Source organism: Petaurus breviceps, unplaced genomic scaffold (assembly GCF_028583685.1).
Source record: "Petaurus breviceps papuanus isolate PSGF00001 unplaced genomic scaffold, PetGlider_PUasm1.0 140, whole genome shotgun sequence".
Lineage (NCBI taxonomy): Eukaryota > Metazoa > Chordata > Mammalia > Diprotodontia > Petauridae > Petaurus > Petaurus breviceps.
Genome location: NW_027185698.1, coordinates 38,876,073 through 38,892,940, shown reverse-complemented (window position 1 = coordinate 38,892,940; position 16,868 = coordinate 38,876,073). Strand labels below are relative to the sequence as shown.

At 41.6% G+C, this 16,868-nt stretch overlaps 1 protein-coding gene and 1 long non-coding RNA gene across 7 annotated transcripts in view; one reads left to right on the top strand and one right to left on the bottom strand.

The window, feature by feature from the left end:
* Positions 1 to 16,868, top strand: part of LOC138147941 (uncharacterized) — an 83,555-nt gene that overhangs the window by 52,337 nt on the left and 14,350 nt on the right. Inside the window, exon 2 of the long non-coding RNA XR_011164939.1 lies at positions 2,867 to 2,976. This is a non-coding gene — a long non-coding RNA (uncharacterized lncRNA). The remainder of the gene's footprint in view (positions 1 to 2,866; positions 2,977 to 16,868) is intronic.
* SH3TC1 (SH3 domain and tetratricopeptide repeats 1) overlaps positions 11,576 to 16,868 on the bottom strand; it is a 143,695-nt gene continuing 138,402 nt past the window's right edge. For all 6 annotated transcript variants that reach the window (XM_069070425.1, XM_069070408.1, XM_069070417.1 and 3 more), the window contains one exon: positions 11,576 to 12,019. In XM_069070425.1, coding sequence (XP_068926526.1) covers positions 11,762 to 12,019 — 258 coding nt within the window. In that variant the 3' untranslated portion in view covers positions 11,576 to 11,761. The remainder of the gene's footprint in view (positions 12,020 to 16,868) is intronic.

The following is a 16,868-nucleotide window of genomic DNA, read 5'->3' as shown; positions in this document are numbered from 1 at the left end:
AGAACAGAGGAGAGAGGGAGAGGGAGAGAACCAGATCTAATCTAGGCTATGACTTTTGGGGACATGCTTAAGGAATGTGAAGAAAATCATGAACTAGTAAAGGAGACTAAGAAGATGGGTTTACTCAGGAGGAACTCTTGTAGTGAGCACTATCACAGGAGATAGAGGACAGGTAAATATTCAGGAGGAGAGAGAGGGTGATTGACTATGTTAAATGCTATAGAATGATCAAAGAGGATGAATTAAGGAAATGTCATTGAATTTAGCTATTTAGAAGTTAGTGTGACCTTAGGGAGAACTTTTCATTTGAACGGTCTAGACTGTAAGGTAGTGAGGAGTGTGCGGATAGTGAGACAGTGGAGGCAAAAAGAAATAGGCAGCTCTTTCTCAGATCTTGTCAGTGAAAGGAAGCAGGGATATACGATGATCACTTGAGAGTATGACAGGAAGAAGAAAGAGAAAAGCTTTTGTTTGTTTTGTTTAAGGATGGAAGAGTCTGGGGCATGTTTTTGGCAGTGGGGAAAGAGTAGTAAAGATGGAGAGACTGAAGGTGAGAAGAGACAGAAAAGACAGAGACAGAGAAAGAGGAAAGAGACAGAGACATACAGGGATAGAGAAAGAGGAAGGGAGAATGGAGAAGTAGATGGAGAGAGAGAGAGAGAGAGAGAGAGAGAGAGAGAGAGAGAGAGAGAGAGAGAGAGAGAGAGAGAGAGAAGACACGGGAGAAGAAAAGGATGGTGGAAAAGAAAAGAAGATGAGAGAAAACATGAAGTTTTATTTTTGAAGTGTGGTGGTGAGATGAAAAAGCTGAAGAGAAAAGGGAATTCATATCTGGTCTAAGCCTTCCTTAAGATTATCTGTTAGGAAAGAGAAATATGGGGGTAGAATTTGGGGGTTTTAAGAGAAGTTAGGTTTGGAACAGCTGCTGCCCAGAGCATCCTGGGGATTCATCAGAGATGAACCAATGGATTGTTCTGTAGCTCTGAGGACCACTAGATGTTAAATAGCATAATTAGGCTAGTCCCAGCATATACTATTTTAGGATTCCCTCCAGCAGCATTCAGTGTTCCAGGATTAGGAGTGAAGCAGGAAGAGAAAAGTTGTCACTCAGGGTTGAAGAGGTTAAAATGAGGAACCAGACTTGGGATTTTCTGTTGGGAGCTTCCAGGGCAGAATTCCCTCTCTCGAGGTCAACAGACATCTTCTTTGCAGATTATCATCTGGGGGAGTTGCCTAAAGCATTGAAATTTTAAGTGACTTGTTCACAGTTACACAACCAGGATGTGTCAGAGATGGGAGTCAGACCCAGGTCTTCTTGGCCTCTATCCTGTGTCATGTTAACAGAACACAAATGGTACAAAGACAAGGGAGCAAGGGATCCAAGGTCAGAAAACAATGTCATATTGAACTGTTTAACTATATGTAGAGTTGAGAATATTAAGGAAGAACAGCAAAGCCAAAACAGGTGTGATGGACAGGGACAAGAGGGAGGGATTGAAGCTCATGGCATCTAAGAGGACTAAGTCAGTGAGACAGGTGGGAGGACAGGAGAGGAAATCAGAAAGGAAAATTTCAGACCTGGAGGTCGAATGATTTTAGGTAACAATAAGATCTAAGGTTTGGCTATCCCTATCTGAAGCTTGAGGGGCTGCTAGATGGTCCAGTGGATAGAGCACTGGGCCTGGAATCAGGAAGACCTGAGTTTAAATCTGACCTTATACACTTACTAGCTGTGTGACCCTGGGCAAGTAATTTAACCCTGTTTGCCTCAGTTTCCTCATCTATAAAAATGAGTTGGAGAAGGAAATGGAAAACCACTCGAGTATCTTTGCCAAGAAAACCTCAAATGGGGTCACAAAAAGTCAGACACAACTGAAAAATGACTGAACAATATCTGAAGGTCAGGGTGAGAATTGCAGAATCTCAGAATTGGAAAAGCCCTCAGAAGTCCACTTAGTCTAACTTGGAGCTGAAGAGGAACCCCCCTCATAACATCCCAACAAAGTCATTCAGCCATTTGTGGACCACTATTAATGGGGGACCTCCTGACCTCTTGAGCAGCCCATGCTACTTTAGATTATTTTTACTGTTAGGAAGTTTATACTTTTTTGAGCCCAGACCTGTCCCTCTCTAGCTTTTACATACTGCTTCCAGTTCCATCTGCTCATTCGGCCCTGTGATGGGTCAGAGGGTCACGGATCTAGAAAAGCAAGGGATTCGATTGGAACCAAGGTTCTAATTAGAATATTGGTGAGAAATGCCACCTTTCAGATGGAGCATCTTCCAGGGATTATCATCATTTTATAGGTCAGTAAACTGAGGCTCAGAAGGGTTTATTGACCATAGTCAATAATGAAGTGTCAGACCAAGGACTCAAACACATTGTTCACAGATTTCTGAGAAAACTGATACTGGGAATGAGAACATTAATCCATGTGTACCTGGTAGAAGGCACCTAGATGGGGTAGTGGATAGAGCACTGGACCTGGAGTCAGGAAGATGTGAATTCAAATCCAGCCTCGAATACTCCCTGTACAAGTCACTTAACCTGTTTGCCTTAATCAACTGGAGAAGGAAATGGCAGACTGAATGACTAAACACCACCACCTATTTTTAATCAAACAGGGCAGAGAATGGGAAGGAACTTTTGGGGAGGGAAGGGAAAGGATAGATCAGGAAAATCTCATTGGTATCCCTGGGAAGCCAGAAGAATACAACAAGGGCACTGGTGGTCTGGGTATTGGAGGGAGACATCAGAAAAGAATGAGGAGGAAATGTGAATCTCAAGACTAAATTTGACTAATTAAAAGACCTGTCCTTGTAAAAAGAAATTGACTTTGTCTCTAATACTTTGTTCCTCTTCCAGCCTACTTGCACCCTTTCTTTTCTGTGTTGCCACGCAAGAGGAAGCCATCAAGGAAGATCAATTAGGACTCCAGGGTTCTGGCTCTGACTCTTCTGTGTGACCCAGGTTGGGTAAGTCGCTCAACGTCTCCAAATCTCGGTTTCTCCCTGTGTAAAATTATCAGTGACTCAGAAATTCTACTACACAGAAGAAAAGATGCCATATATACAGAAAACACTTGTAGCAGCACTTTCTGTGGCAGCCAAAAACCAGAAGTCAAAGTCTGGTTTGATAGGGGAATGACCGAACAAAATATGGTATATGAAGGTGATGGAATATTATTGTGCAATCAGTAATAATTCAAGAAGAGAGATTCAGAGAAATGGAGGACAGTGAACTGACAAAGAATAAAGTATGCAACCCTAAAACAATATATACAGTGGTGGAATGCAACCTTTTTTTTTCTTTTGGGGGGGGGCAATTGGGATTAAGTGACTTGCCCAAGATCACACAGCCAGTTTTTGTGTTAAGTGTCTGAGACCAGATTTGAACTCAGGTCCTCCTGACTCCAGGGCCAGCGCTCTACTCACTGTGCCACCTAGCCTCCCCTGGGATACAACTTTTTAAAAAGTGATCTTTGTGATTTCATGCTATGAAGAACTGTGGTTTAGAAAAGTCCCTCTGCCAACGTACATCACCTCCTACCCTCCGACCCACAGTCTGAGAGTCACCAGGGCTACTGAGAGGCTCAGTGATTTGCCCAGGGCCCCACAGTCAGTAGGTGGGAGGATCAGGCCTTCCCAATTCCAGTTAAAATCTCTGTCCTGTACCTGGGCATTTTCACTTGTCCTCCACCAATGCCTGGAACTTTGTCCCTCCTCATTTCCACCCCCAGCTTCCTTCAATTCCCAGCTAAAATCCCACCTGCAAGAGGTCTTTCTCCATCCCCCTTAATGCTGCTGCCTTTCCTCTGTCTCAATCTATCCTACATGTATCTTTGTATGTTATCTTCCCTTTAGACTGCGAGCTCCTCAAGAGGAGGGGCTGTCTCTTGCTGTTTCTTTATCCTTGGCACTTAGTGCTGTGTCTGCCCACATGCTAGGTCTTAATATATGGCTGTTGATTTACCACAATAATAATGAAAACAACACTGAAGGGCTATGGTTCCTAGATCAATCTTGGCTCCAGAGGGCAGGCGATGAAACAGATTTCCTCCTTCTCCATAATCAAGTCGCTGGAAAAAATAATTAATATAATATAAACTGAAGCTTAACACAAGGAAAAGCTAACTTAGCCAAAGGAAAGAGCCAGAATCTATTCATGTGTTTATAAACAGTGGTGTGAATGAGGAAACATGATGTCATTGCCTGATAACTGGACTGGGATTAGGTTTTTGCTGGTAAATGTCTAATAATTCCAGCTCAAGGAAGGAAGGAAGGGAGACAGAAACAGAGAGAGAGAAACAGAAAGAGAAAGGAAGGAAGGAGAGAGAGGAAAAAGGAAGGAAGGAGGGAAGGAAGGAAGGAAGGAAGGAAGGAAGGAAGGAAGGAAGGAAGGAAGGAAGGAAGGAAGGAAGGAAGGAAGGGAAGAAGGCAGAGAGGGAGAGAGGGAGCAAGGCTGGCTACATAGTTTTAAGCTAAATATGCATCATCATCATTTTTTAAACCATATTCTTAAATAAAGCCCTGATTTGCAGACTTGTTGATCTTTGAGGAGGAAAAGCTCACAATGAAAATTTAACAGACTCCTGAGAGCCAGTCCAAATGGGCTCCAGCACATGGCTGAGGGGGAGTCACAGGACCTGAGTTTGAAGCTAGGTTTTATTATATAATCTTAGGTGGGTCATTTTTTCTTTTCTGAGCCTTGGTCTTCATTTTTTTTTCCAATGGTGAAATCGAACTAGATGATCTCAAACCCTCCTTCTAGCTCTTAAATCCTGTGAGTACTAAGTGCCCACTCTTTGCAGGACCCTGTACTTTGATACAGGTAAGTCACATCTGCAAAATGTGAGTACCTAAAGTTTCTATTGCTGGCTGGTGAAAGCCCCTTTGAATAGAATATATATTTTTAAAGTTTTTCAAGGACATAGTATTGCTTTCAGTAACAGCACCAAAACAATACATTATGCTTATCTTCTCCCTTCCCTCAGCTTCCAAGACCACCTGGGAAGTTGTAAAGAGCCCCCTGTCTCTGGAGGACAATGATTGAACTACACCCAATTTGGATTATCCAGATCCCCTAAAAGGAAATCCAACCTACTGAGAATGAATCCTTAGACTACTAACCCTGCTCACAATAAAGTATTTCAGAACAGTAAGATGGTTTTGTGCTTAAGATGCTGCCTTTAAAAAAATTAGCAAAAATTAGATTTTAATTTTAAAAAATGTCAGCCTCCTTGTGAGGTTCAGCACAAGAACTTAAAGCTAAAACATAAAAGTGATTAGGAAACAAACATTTGGGAATGACTAGAAACAGGAAAGAACAGGAGGAGAGGAGGAATACTGGGCTGGAAAGTAGGAGTCCTGGGTTCTAGTTCCACCTTTGCTATTTATCAGTTGTGTGACCCAGGGCCATCTTTCCTTTTCTCAGTCTGGTTCCTCATCTGTGAAATGGGAAGATGTTACTGGTAGTCCTTCCCTTAAATAGAAGTGGTGTGAGAATCAAATGAGATAATGGTTGTAAGACATTTATGTTAGACAAAGATGACATTTAAATGTGAGCTTTTATGAAAGTGAACCCCCAGGCAGTAGGGATTATTTCATTCTTTGTACTTAAATCCCCACTCTTTAACAGTTGTTTAAGAAATGCTTGTTGATTAATAACAGCAAGCATTTACAGAGTTTACAGTGTTCTATAGATCTCATCTCATTTTATCCTCACAGCTCTGAGAGGTAGGTTCTACTATTATCCTCATTTTACAGAAAAGGAAACTGAGGCAGAGGTTAAATCTTTGGTGAAAGCTACAGAGATTGGGCAAGTCACTTTTTTAAACTTTCTGGGCCCCAGTTTACTCCTCTATAAAATGTTGAGGTCAGGCTGAATGACCTCTAAACTCTTTTCCAGTTAGGGCATTTTGTGACTCCACAATGATGACTCTAAGTATACCTCAGTATGCTTGAAACTTTTAAAATGTGACTTTTTTGCTTGAATAAAACATTATATCCTTTTTTAAAAAAATTGAAAAATATGTTTCCAATTAAAAATACATTTTCAGAATTCATTGCTTGTACATGCTGAAGTTTTTAATTAAAGCTGAAAATTCGTCTTATGATCTCCTTGGGCTAAATATTCCTGTTACAGAGATAAAGGGTGATTAGTTTTCACAAAGCTAGCTATTGCCCCCTTGTGGTAGGCTCCTGTAAGCTGATGGGAGCCCCTCAGCCTGACTTTATGAAAAGAAAGCTGGGTTCTGACTTCTTTGTCAGTTAATTCTATCTTGGTCTGCAAGCAAAACAAACAAACAAACAAAGGAGTATGTCCCAGGAACAAAGCATAGATTCATCTCTCCGATGGCACAGGTGAAATTCTGCTTCCTCAGGGAAAAGTGTTTAAAAAAAATAAAACAGTGCATAGCTGAAATACAAGCAAGATCCCTTAAAAAGGGCAGTTGGGGAGGGATTTTAAAACCGAAACATGTTGGAGCTGGAAGGAGCCTTAGAAAGTGGATTTCCAGAACTCAGAGACTCGAGTAGGATCTCAGAAGTTCCTGAGGTCACAGACTTAGAGCTGGAAAGGACATTAGAGGCCAGGTAGTCCAATCCCCTCATTTAACAGATGAAGACACTGAAGCCCAGAAAAGGAAATGACTTGCTTAAGTTCACACAGGTAGTCTCTTCTAGTTCTACAACTATAATATATAACCCATTCCTCTTTCCCCTCCCACCTGAAATTTTACAGATGAGGAAACTGAGTCACAAAGAAGTTAAGTCTAAGGGTCAGGATGTGAGCCCGGGACTTCTGACTCTAAAGGCTGCTACTTCTAGTCCAAATATCTCACTTTACAGATGAGGAAATTAAGGCTTGGAAAGGGTTAGAGTGCCTAAGGAGAAACTGCAGCTGCCATAGTTAAGCCTATATCTGAAATGGCACACTGTGATTTGGTAGAAATGAATCGATCACCTTTTAGTTACTTGAAGGGCCGTGAGAATGACTTGGTACTATGGTCTCTTTCAAGCCAAACATCTGTTTATTCAGACTCATCACTGACGGCTCTTTGGGCTATGGTTGAATCAGAATTCCAGTGGACAGAAAGCCACTTGGCCTGAGTTACTGACGGGCACAAAATTAATCTTTTGGAAATGGTTAGCAGTGACTAATTCCAAATTCCTATAGTATTTATTAATTTTATTGTAAGTGACATTGAAGACAACATATATAGTCTACATACATTGTTTTGTAGTGAACATAGTGCAGGGTCTGGATTCAAGGAGAACTGAGCTCAAATCCAGCCTCAGACACTAGCTGTTTGACCTTGGGCAAGTCACTCTGCCTACTTCCTCATCTGAAAAATGGGGATTCTGATAGCACCTACTTTCCAGGGTTGTTGGGAAGAACAAATGTAAAGTGCTTTGCAAACCTTAAAGTACTGTATAAATGCTAGCTATTTTTATCAGGGGTACTAGGTGGTAAGGTAGATAGACCCCTGAAGTTAGGAAGATTTATCTTTGTGAGTTCAAATCTGATCTCAGATATTTACTAACTCTGTGACCCTGGGCAATTCACTTAACTCTGTTTACCTCAGATTCTCATCTGCAAAATGAGCTGGAGGAGAATATGGCAAACTTATCTGGTATCTTTGCCAAGAAAACCCCAAATGGGGTGGCTAGATGGTACAGTGAATAGAGCACTGGCCCTGGAGTCAGGAGGACCTGAGTTCAAATCCAGCCTCAGACAGTTAATGCAAAACTAGCCATGTGACCTTGGGCAAGTCACTTAATCCCAACTGCCCTGCCTTCCCCCTCCAAAAAGCATAAAAAAAAAAAAAAAGAAAACCCCAAATGAGGTCACAGACAGACGTGACCAAAATGACTAAACAACAAATTATTATTAGTGCTTTGCAAAATGCTTTCACATCCATCATTTCATTTTGATCCTCCGAGGGTCCTGTCAGGTAGGCAAATGAGTATAATTAACCCCCATTTTACAGATGGGAAAACCAAGTCTCTGAGAGGCTTAGGAGTTGCCCAAAGTGACAAGACTATTAAATAATGACTAAAGATTAGAAAAAGAAAAGAAAAGGGATAAGATCAAGAGGTTTTGAGACAGAATTAATAAGACGAAGGAGTTCAGGGAGAACAGCCTCTATTTTCTCAGTAGGATATGACACAGAGTTCTTGTGCTGAAAGGCTTAGGGGAAAGGATGCCTTGGGATGCTTGGGCAGAAAAGAGAAAGTTTGGAATAACTTGCTCCCTCCCCTACACTCCATAGTTTAGTTACATTGGTATACTTGCATTTCCTCAAAAATAATATTTTGCCACTTGCCCCAAGAATAGAAAACCTATTAGGAAAGAGTTGTCATATCACCAACCATTTAAATATTTACTATGTGTCAGTAATTGTGCCGAGGTTTGGGAATACAGATAGAAACAAAAAGACAGCCCCTGTTCTCAGTATCTCACATCCTAATAGGGGAGGACCATGCATGAAAGGCTGCTGAAAAGTGTTGGGCTGGGGTGGGGGGGGGGGGGGAGGAGGAATTTGGAGTATCAGGACCAGAAGCTGAAGAGGAAGGAAGGAAGGAGTGAAGGTGGCTAGTTTGGGTCCTTCCTGGAAATGGAGATTACAGAAGAAATGACTGATTCAGAGGAAGGGGTCATGGGACAGAGGGATCTTTCACAGTGAGAAGGAATCTTCCAGGCTCAGAAGGCTGTGGGGAAGGGGGGGAGAAGGTGCCATGTGAGCTTAGATAACAATTCATAGTGAATACCAGCGAGGAATTGGGAAGCCTTTCTTCGGGTTCCAAAAGCATGTAGGGAGTGGAAATGGCATATGGTGGGAATAATTCCAGGGTTGGAGTCTGGTAAGGCATGAATACTGACGGGGTCAGGGGAAGGGACTGGAAAGTATAATAAATAACATTAACAACAAGGACTCAGATTTCCAAAGTTCTTTAAAGTTTACAAAGCACTTTCCTTACATCTATAAGAATGGAGTATGTGATTTAATATGATTATACATGTGTGTGTGTGTGTGTGTGTGTGTGTATCTCAGATTGTATGCCATCTTGGGGAGTGGGGGGAGAATTCAGAACTCAAAATCTTATAAAAGTGAATATTGAAAACTAAAAATAAATAATAATTTTTAAGAGAAGGGAGTATGTGTTAGTATCCCTATTTTGTAGATGAAGAAACTGAGGCCAAGAGATGTTAAGTGACTTACCTAAGGTCACACGGCTGGTGCCATATACACAGGTGAAATTTTAGCCCAGGTCTCCCAAATTCACATCCAACACTCCTCTTCGCACCACAAATTGAGTGTTTCAGCACCACTGAAGGAAATGTTTTCCTCTATACTTGGACTTTCATCATAAGCCAGACTCCGTAGCACAATTCTTGTGACGGATCATTGTCATTTGCTGATATATGCTGATCTTGTGACCATGAGATTCATTCAATCATTTTGAGTCTCATTTTCCTTAGGAGAGGAGGCATCTGGTGGCAATGTAGATAAAGCCTTGAGCCTGGAGTCAAGGATACCTAATTTCAAATCCAGACTGACATTTAATTAGCTGTTTGACTCTCGGCAAGTCACTTAATTGCTGTCTACCTCAGTTTCCTCAGCTGTAAAATGAGAATAATAGCACCCATTTCCTAGGGTTGTTATAAGGATCAAATGTAAAGAGTAAAGCAAACAGTTAGTGCTTAATAAATGTTTGATTCCCTTCATTCTTTAGCTATAAAATGGAAATAAGTTGTGCTCTCTGTAGCACTTGACATGGGTACTCACTCTTCTAGGTTTTCGTGATTTTTTTTTTCCTGGATCTCCCACTCTAAGTCCAATCAATCCTTCTCCATCTTCTTTGTTGATTCTTTATCTACATTGCTCCCACTGACCTTCTGTGCCTCCCAAGGCTCTCTCCTGAGCCCCCTTCTCTTTGTACTTTATCCTGTCTTCCTTGGTAATCTCACCAGCTTCCATGGCTGCAATTGTCTTCTCTAGTGAAATGATTCCCTGATGTCTACATCCAGGCTTAGTCTCTTTGCTGATCTCTAGCCATCTCCAACTGCCCTTTGGACATCTCAAATTAGATATCCCAGATATCACAAATTCACCATGTCCAAAACAGAAGTCATTATCTCCCTTCCCCCTCCCAGCTTTCCTGTTGCTTTTAGGACCACCACCATCCTCCCAGTCACCCAGGGCTGAAAGGTGGGTGTTCTCACTCTCCCTCACCCTGAAAATACAGCCTATTGGAAAATCTCATTGCTTGTATCTTCTCCACATCTCTCATACACAGCCCCTTCTCTCTACTCATGCCCTTATGGGTTAAGGAATGATTGCCTTCTAAACACCCTCCCTGCCCCAAGTCTCTCTCTAATCTAATTCCTCCTCCAATGGGCTGCCAAAGTAGACTTCTCTAAAGCGTAGGTCTGAAACCTTCCCCTGTCACCTCCCTGACCTCCAGGGTCAACTCCTCTGGCATTTAAAACTCCTCACAGCTTGGCCCGTTCCTACCTTTCCAGTCTTCTCCAAGTTGCTTCCTTCTATACACTCTACAGTTTAGTTACGTTGGTATACTTAAATTTCCTCAAAAATAATATTCTACTAGTTGCCCCAAGTGTTTGAACCAGTCTGTCCCCATGCCTGGAATGCCCCCTCATCTCCACCTTTTATTTTCCTGGTTTCCTTCAGGACTTAGCTCAAATCTTACCTGCTAGAGGCCTTTCCTAGTCCTTTTCCCCTTTACTTGCTGCTAGTGTCTTCCCTTAGACTGCTTTCCATCCATTCTGTACTCATCTTGTATGTGCTTTGTTATTTGCAGTAATCTCTCCCATTAGAATGTAAGTTCCTTAAAGGCAGGGACCACGTTTTGCATTTCTTTGTACCCCTAGTGCTTAGCATTGATTGACTGAGACATATAACTCATGGTGAGAACATGGTCAGAGGGCTTTTCATCCACACTCCTTCTTCCCAGGAGAGTTCTCTTGCCAAAAGCTCAGAGAGCTATTTGGAACCTCAGCATGAGAAAGTGGGAGAAGAGATGGAGATATCAAACTGTACTCAGATCTAAATCAGAGGATTACAGAATTTTAAGTGAGCTCAGTGACCAGATAGGCTAACTCCTACCTCAGCCCTAAAGGACCCCAACTCTATTGGATCTGTCAAGATGCCATGTAGCTTATAATTAATTAAAGTTTTCCAGTTGGGGCAGGGGGCACCCAAACCAGCCCCTCCAAAGTCAGACCATTCTACTTCTGGACAACAAACCAGCCTGTATCATCAGCCACTGTAACTTGTCTTTCCTCAGCACCCAGACAACTTCAGCGCAGACCATGCCATTCCTAAGGGACAATTCTTGGGTGAGAAACACCAGGTATTGAATGAGAAATGGAGTATGGTCTAAAAAAATTTACATCGAATGACATGGTCATGCAGCAAATCATTATCAGAGAACAAATTCTTAACTATCTCAAGACATCCTCAGATAAATAATTATTTATTTCCTTTCAGATGCCTTTACATTTTCTTACTGAGTTTATCTGAAAAAAAAGTGGTAGGACATTGAGGCATTTAAATACATACAGAATATGCTTTAATGCAAAAAAATAATAATAATCCTTTAAATTATGGTTACCAGAGAGACATCAATTTGTGACACTGGATTTCTCATATATTAACAAGTATATGTCTATTATACATATGGGTTTGTCATGTTTTGGTTTGTTTTGAATGGCACATAATACAGGGAGGTGATTTCATGCATGGCTTTTGGACACAATCCAGGCGGCACCCCTGTAATGTCGGTCAGGGGCCAGGTTGATTCTCCGAACATTCAGTTCTGTGGCAAAGGTCCTTGCTTTCTGGTAGAAAAAGAGGGATTTCTCCCGGTCCATGAGAAAGTTGTGGTAGATTGTAGCCAGCCTGGTATAGATTTTCAGCTGAGCCCTCTTGTTACCTAAATCCATAGCAGCTGCGAGTGCAAGGTAGTAATAACCAGCAGCATCAAATGGGTCCTGAAATAATAACAATTATTATTATCATTACAATAAAAATAATAACCATATGAGTCTAACAGATATGAGAAAGAAAGGAATCAGAGACTTCTCCACCAATGTTTTCAACTGGTCTAGAACTTAGTAAATAATGCTGGGGGCGGGGAGTAAAGGGGGGGGATAGGTGGCACACTGAATAGAACACTAGCCCTGGAGTCAGGAGGACCTGAGTTCAAATATGGCCTCAGACACTTAACACTAGCCATGTGACCTTGGGCAAGTCACTTAACTCCAGTTGCCCTGCCTTTCCCTCTCAAAAAAAGACAAAAAAGCCCCCCCCCCAAAAAAAAACAGAAAAAACCAATGCCTAGGTAGTTGCCTGAGGCATACTGAGGTTAAGTAACTTCCTCGAGGTCACACAATTAGTGAGCCAACACACTACCCATTATACCACAGTGCCTCAGATCACATAAAAATGAGCTTTGGAGTTTAAAAAAATGTTCTACTTATAATTCTTCATTTTTCAGCTAAGAAAACTGAGGTTCAATTAAGTGGCTTGCACTGGGTCATGGAGCCAATAAAGGCCAAAGCAGGGATTTATAGCCGGGTTTTCTGAATCCAAATCCAAAGCACTTTCTTTCTATTCTACTATGGTCATTTAGCTATGATCTTCATATAGAATAACATGATTACCTGAATCCATAGGCTTTTGAACTAAGGAGTTATACTTTCTTCCCCAAAGGACATTCATATGCATAATGCCGATTTATCATTTCTACCTCCCCTCTCAAGGTCATTTTATCCCTGGACCTGACCTGCCATAAAACCAATTGCTTACTGCTCTGATCCCCCATCATTACTTAGTAACCACATCATAAAGTGCTTTATAATGGCATTAGTCTGCTCACCAGAGTCCCACAACATTGCTTCCTATTCTATTTGGATAATGTTCTATTTGAGGTTTACAAAAGTTAGTGCAATGGATTCTGAGGCTACCAGGATTAGTATTTATAGTCCCTAATCTCCAATCCATTATGTGGCCCACTAAGCCACTATGAAGCATACCCCCAGACTACTCTCCCTCCCCTTGCAAAAAACAAACAAAAAAATAAACACAGGAAACACACTCAAGACTTCAGTTGTGAATGACTCCCCAAACTTCATCTCTAACCCTGACTTCTCCATTCCTGCATTTCTAAATTGGATGGTCCAACATCACCACACAATCTTTAGTTCAATATTCAAGGATCTGTGATTTCATACATGATGTTCCTTCCTATCCATCCCCATAGAGGTATAGACACTGGCTGTTTGTGTGTCTGTGTGTGTGTGTATATGTATGCTGAGGTAGGTATGCTAAAGGGACAATAATGTAATCTAAGTCCTTTGAGGTCAGGGGCTGCACAATTCCTTGTTCAATTATGTAAAGGAAAAATACCACAAATTCAAGTAGCATCACAGTATAGTGGAAGGCCCTGGTGAAATCTGGGACCTAGATTCAGTCTCTTGTACCAGTATGACCTTGGGCAAGACTTTACCTTTCTAGACCTCAGTTTCTTCTGGACTAGGTGACCAATGAAGTTCTTTCTAAATTGAAATCTATGATGCTCGGCACATTTTATGACTTGGCCTTGAGCTGACCATCTGACCCTTTTGGAGTTTTTTATTGTTTGAGGTTGTATGCACTGTATGATCATAGGACCCTTAAGTTCAAGGCTAGTCTTGTCTTCCTCCCAGCAAGCAATGCTAAATGAAAGTTGGCAGACTGTCATTGGATTACTTCCTAACTGAAGGATAGAGGTGACATTTTGTCTTTGTGCTTCCTCTCCCCTGAACTGTTGACTTGTATCATGTCATAGCTCCAAGCGATAACAACGACATAGCTCCAAGCACAGAATGTAGTGGACCGTCAGTAAAAGTTTATTGAAGGAGTATGTCACTGTATGGTCTTGGACAGTAATAACAAATAACAACAAAAGAGCAGAACTCAAATTTATATAGTGCTTCAAGGTCTACTAAGCTCTTTTCAGCAAGTCACTCCCTTTTAGAGCAAAGAGAACCAAGTTTTCTTCTAGCTTTTCCATTTTGTACTCCTAAGACTGAATAAATACCCAAATCCCTTTTCCAATTAAATTCATAAGAAGCTGTGATGATGGATTCTGGTCACTAGCTGTCGCTGTGCACTCAGGCAGGTTAATCATTGAGAAAGCCAGCACTGAGAGGTAAGTGATATAGGGATTTCAGCATATGTCAAGGGTAAAAGGACCTCCAACGATGGAAAGTCAGCGATGGACGGGCCATCTAGTCCAACACTCTCAGTCTCCATAGGAGGAAAGGGATTTGCTCAGGCTTACACAGAGAGTTCTTGAGCTCTAATTCCATATGTCCAAGTAAGTAACTTCTGGAAATCAAACTTGTATATGACCATCTCTGTGGTCTAGTTTCCTCATATGGAAAATGAGGGGATTGGACTTTTAAATTCCCATCTTCAGCTCAGAATATGATCCTATGAATTCATCCTCCTCCTTTCGAAACCCTATCTTCCTCTCAACTTTCCCATTTCCATTGATGTTATATTTTCCCACTTATCCAGCCTCATATCCTTAGTCACTGTGGACATTTACCTCACCTTACAAGTCCAATAGATTGCCATCCAACTTGATAAATGAAATGGTATATGAAAAGTGCTTCGCAAACCTTAAAAAGCTCTGCAGAAATTTCTTGTTGTCCCCTCTCTGGCAGGAGACACACTTTACCATCCCTTCCTCTTGTATATTCTCTTCTGCTTAAGTTTTTAAGCTACTGATTTCTGCTTCTGTTCCTCAGTCCCCTTTGTTGTATTATCATACGTGGTCTGCCCTTCCTAAGCATGGGGTCAGCCTTGGCTCCTCCTTTTTTTTTCTCTCTACACCTTCTCTTTGAATCAACTGATCAGCTCTCATGGGTTCATCTATCTCCTCTGTGTTGTTGTTCAGTCATTCAGTCAGGTCCACCAACTCTTTGTGAACCTATGAAGCACAGGACACCCGTTGCATCAGGTTTTCTTGGCAAAGATACTGGAGTAGTTGGTCATTTCATTCTCCATGTTAAGTGACTTGCCCAGGGTCACACAGCTACTAAGTGTCTGAGGCTGGATTTGAACTCAAGTCTTCCTGACTCTGGACCTAGCACTCTATCCACTGTGATACCTGGCTGCCTCTTTCTCTATGGTGATTACTCCAAAATCTATATAACAAGCTTGACTCCCCTGAACTCCAGTCTCACATTACCACCTGCTTGCTGGACATCACAACTTTGATGACCTATGGGGATCCCAAATGTAACACATTAAAAAACAAACTTAATGTATTGTCCCTTAAACTAGTCCCTTCTCCAAATTTGCCTTTTCTGTTGAAGGTGGCCATATCCAGAATCACAAACTTGGAGTTATCCTAGACTCTTAGCTCCCCCTCATCTCTAATCATTTCCTAAGTCTTTTTAATTCTACCATCAGTACATCTCTTACATCCATTCTTTCCTTCATACAATCACCTCTCTAGCTCAGGACCTCATCATCTCTTTCTTGGACTATTATAATAGCTTCCTAATTAGTCTTCCTGCTTCTGGGGTCTTGCCACTCCAAGTAGCTGCCAAATTGATATTCTGTTATATTTCTCATAATGTCACTACTTTGTTAAAAAAAATCTACAAAATGCTTTGTAGGTTTCTATTGTCTGTAAGACAAAATGCAAAACCCTCAGCCTGGCATTTAAAGTCCTCTATGAGATGGGTGAGGAGGTGGGGATAGAGTGCTGGGTAGAAGATGGACAAAGCTGAATTTCCTAGCTTGTAATTAGTAAGTTAAGATGCTACCTGAAAAGGATAGGCCAGAATAAGGTACAAAGTACTCTGGACACTAGAAGGTCAATGGATGGGTTATATTTAGCAGGAGAGATTTTTGACAGGCAATGTGGAGGGAGATAGATGGGGTGTAGGGAAGATATTATAGGCAAAATCCACCCATTCCAGAATTTTGTCCAAATCAGCCTTTTGCCTTGACTAATTCAGAATAGCAGCTCTACTGAAAGATAACTGTTGCAGATTCCAGTATATGGCAAGCCCTAGTAGACATGGGAGATAGAAATCCTGGGTTCAAATCCTGGCTCAGCCACCTGGACCAACTCATTTCCTTCTTGGGGCCCCAGTCATCTGTAAGATGAATTCAGGCAGTGGACCTTAAGTGATCTTTAAAGCTTTTTAAGCAGGAAATCCTATACTGCCAATGAAATGACACCTCTTCCATTAAGCCTTCCATGATATATCTTACTCTCCCCTTACCCTACATTCTGAAGATAGGCATCTCCTCCTCATAAGGTCTTCTAGAACTTTGTACTTTTATGCACTGATCATATTCTAAGTTGTATTATATATTGCTGTAAATAATCTTATAATCCTAGTTTTCCCTATCTTTGGGATTTTGAATATTCCTATCGAGGATACCACCATCTTTCCAGCTTCCCAGGTACACAACTGCAGTGTCGTCCTTGACTCCTCATTCTTATTCACTTCAGATATCTAAGCAATTGTCAAACCTTGTCATTTGTATGTGCTTCCTTCTTTCCACTCCCCCAGTTATTTCATCAGTACAAGTCCATCACCTTTCACCTGGACTATTGAAATAGTCATCTGGGGCAGCTAGGTGGCACAGTGAATAAAGTGCCGGCCCTGGAGTCAGGAGGACCTGAGTTCGGTTTCGGCCTCAGACACTTAACACCCACAGAAAAAAACTAGCCGTGTAACCTTGGACAAGTTACTTAACCCCAACTGCCCTCCAAAAGGCAAGAAAAGAAGGAAGGAAGGAAGGAAGGAAGGAAGGAAGGAAGGAAGGAAG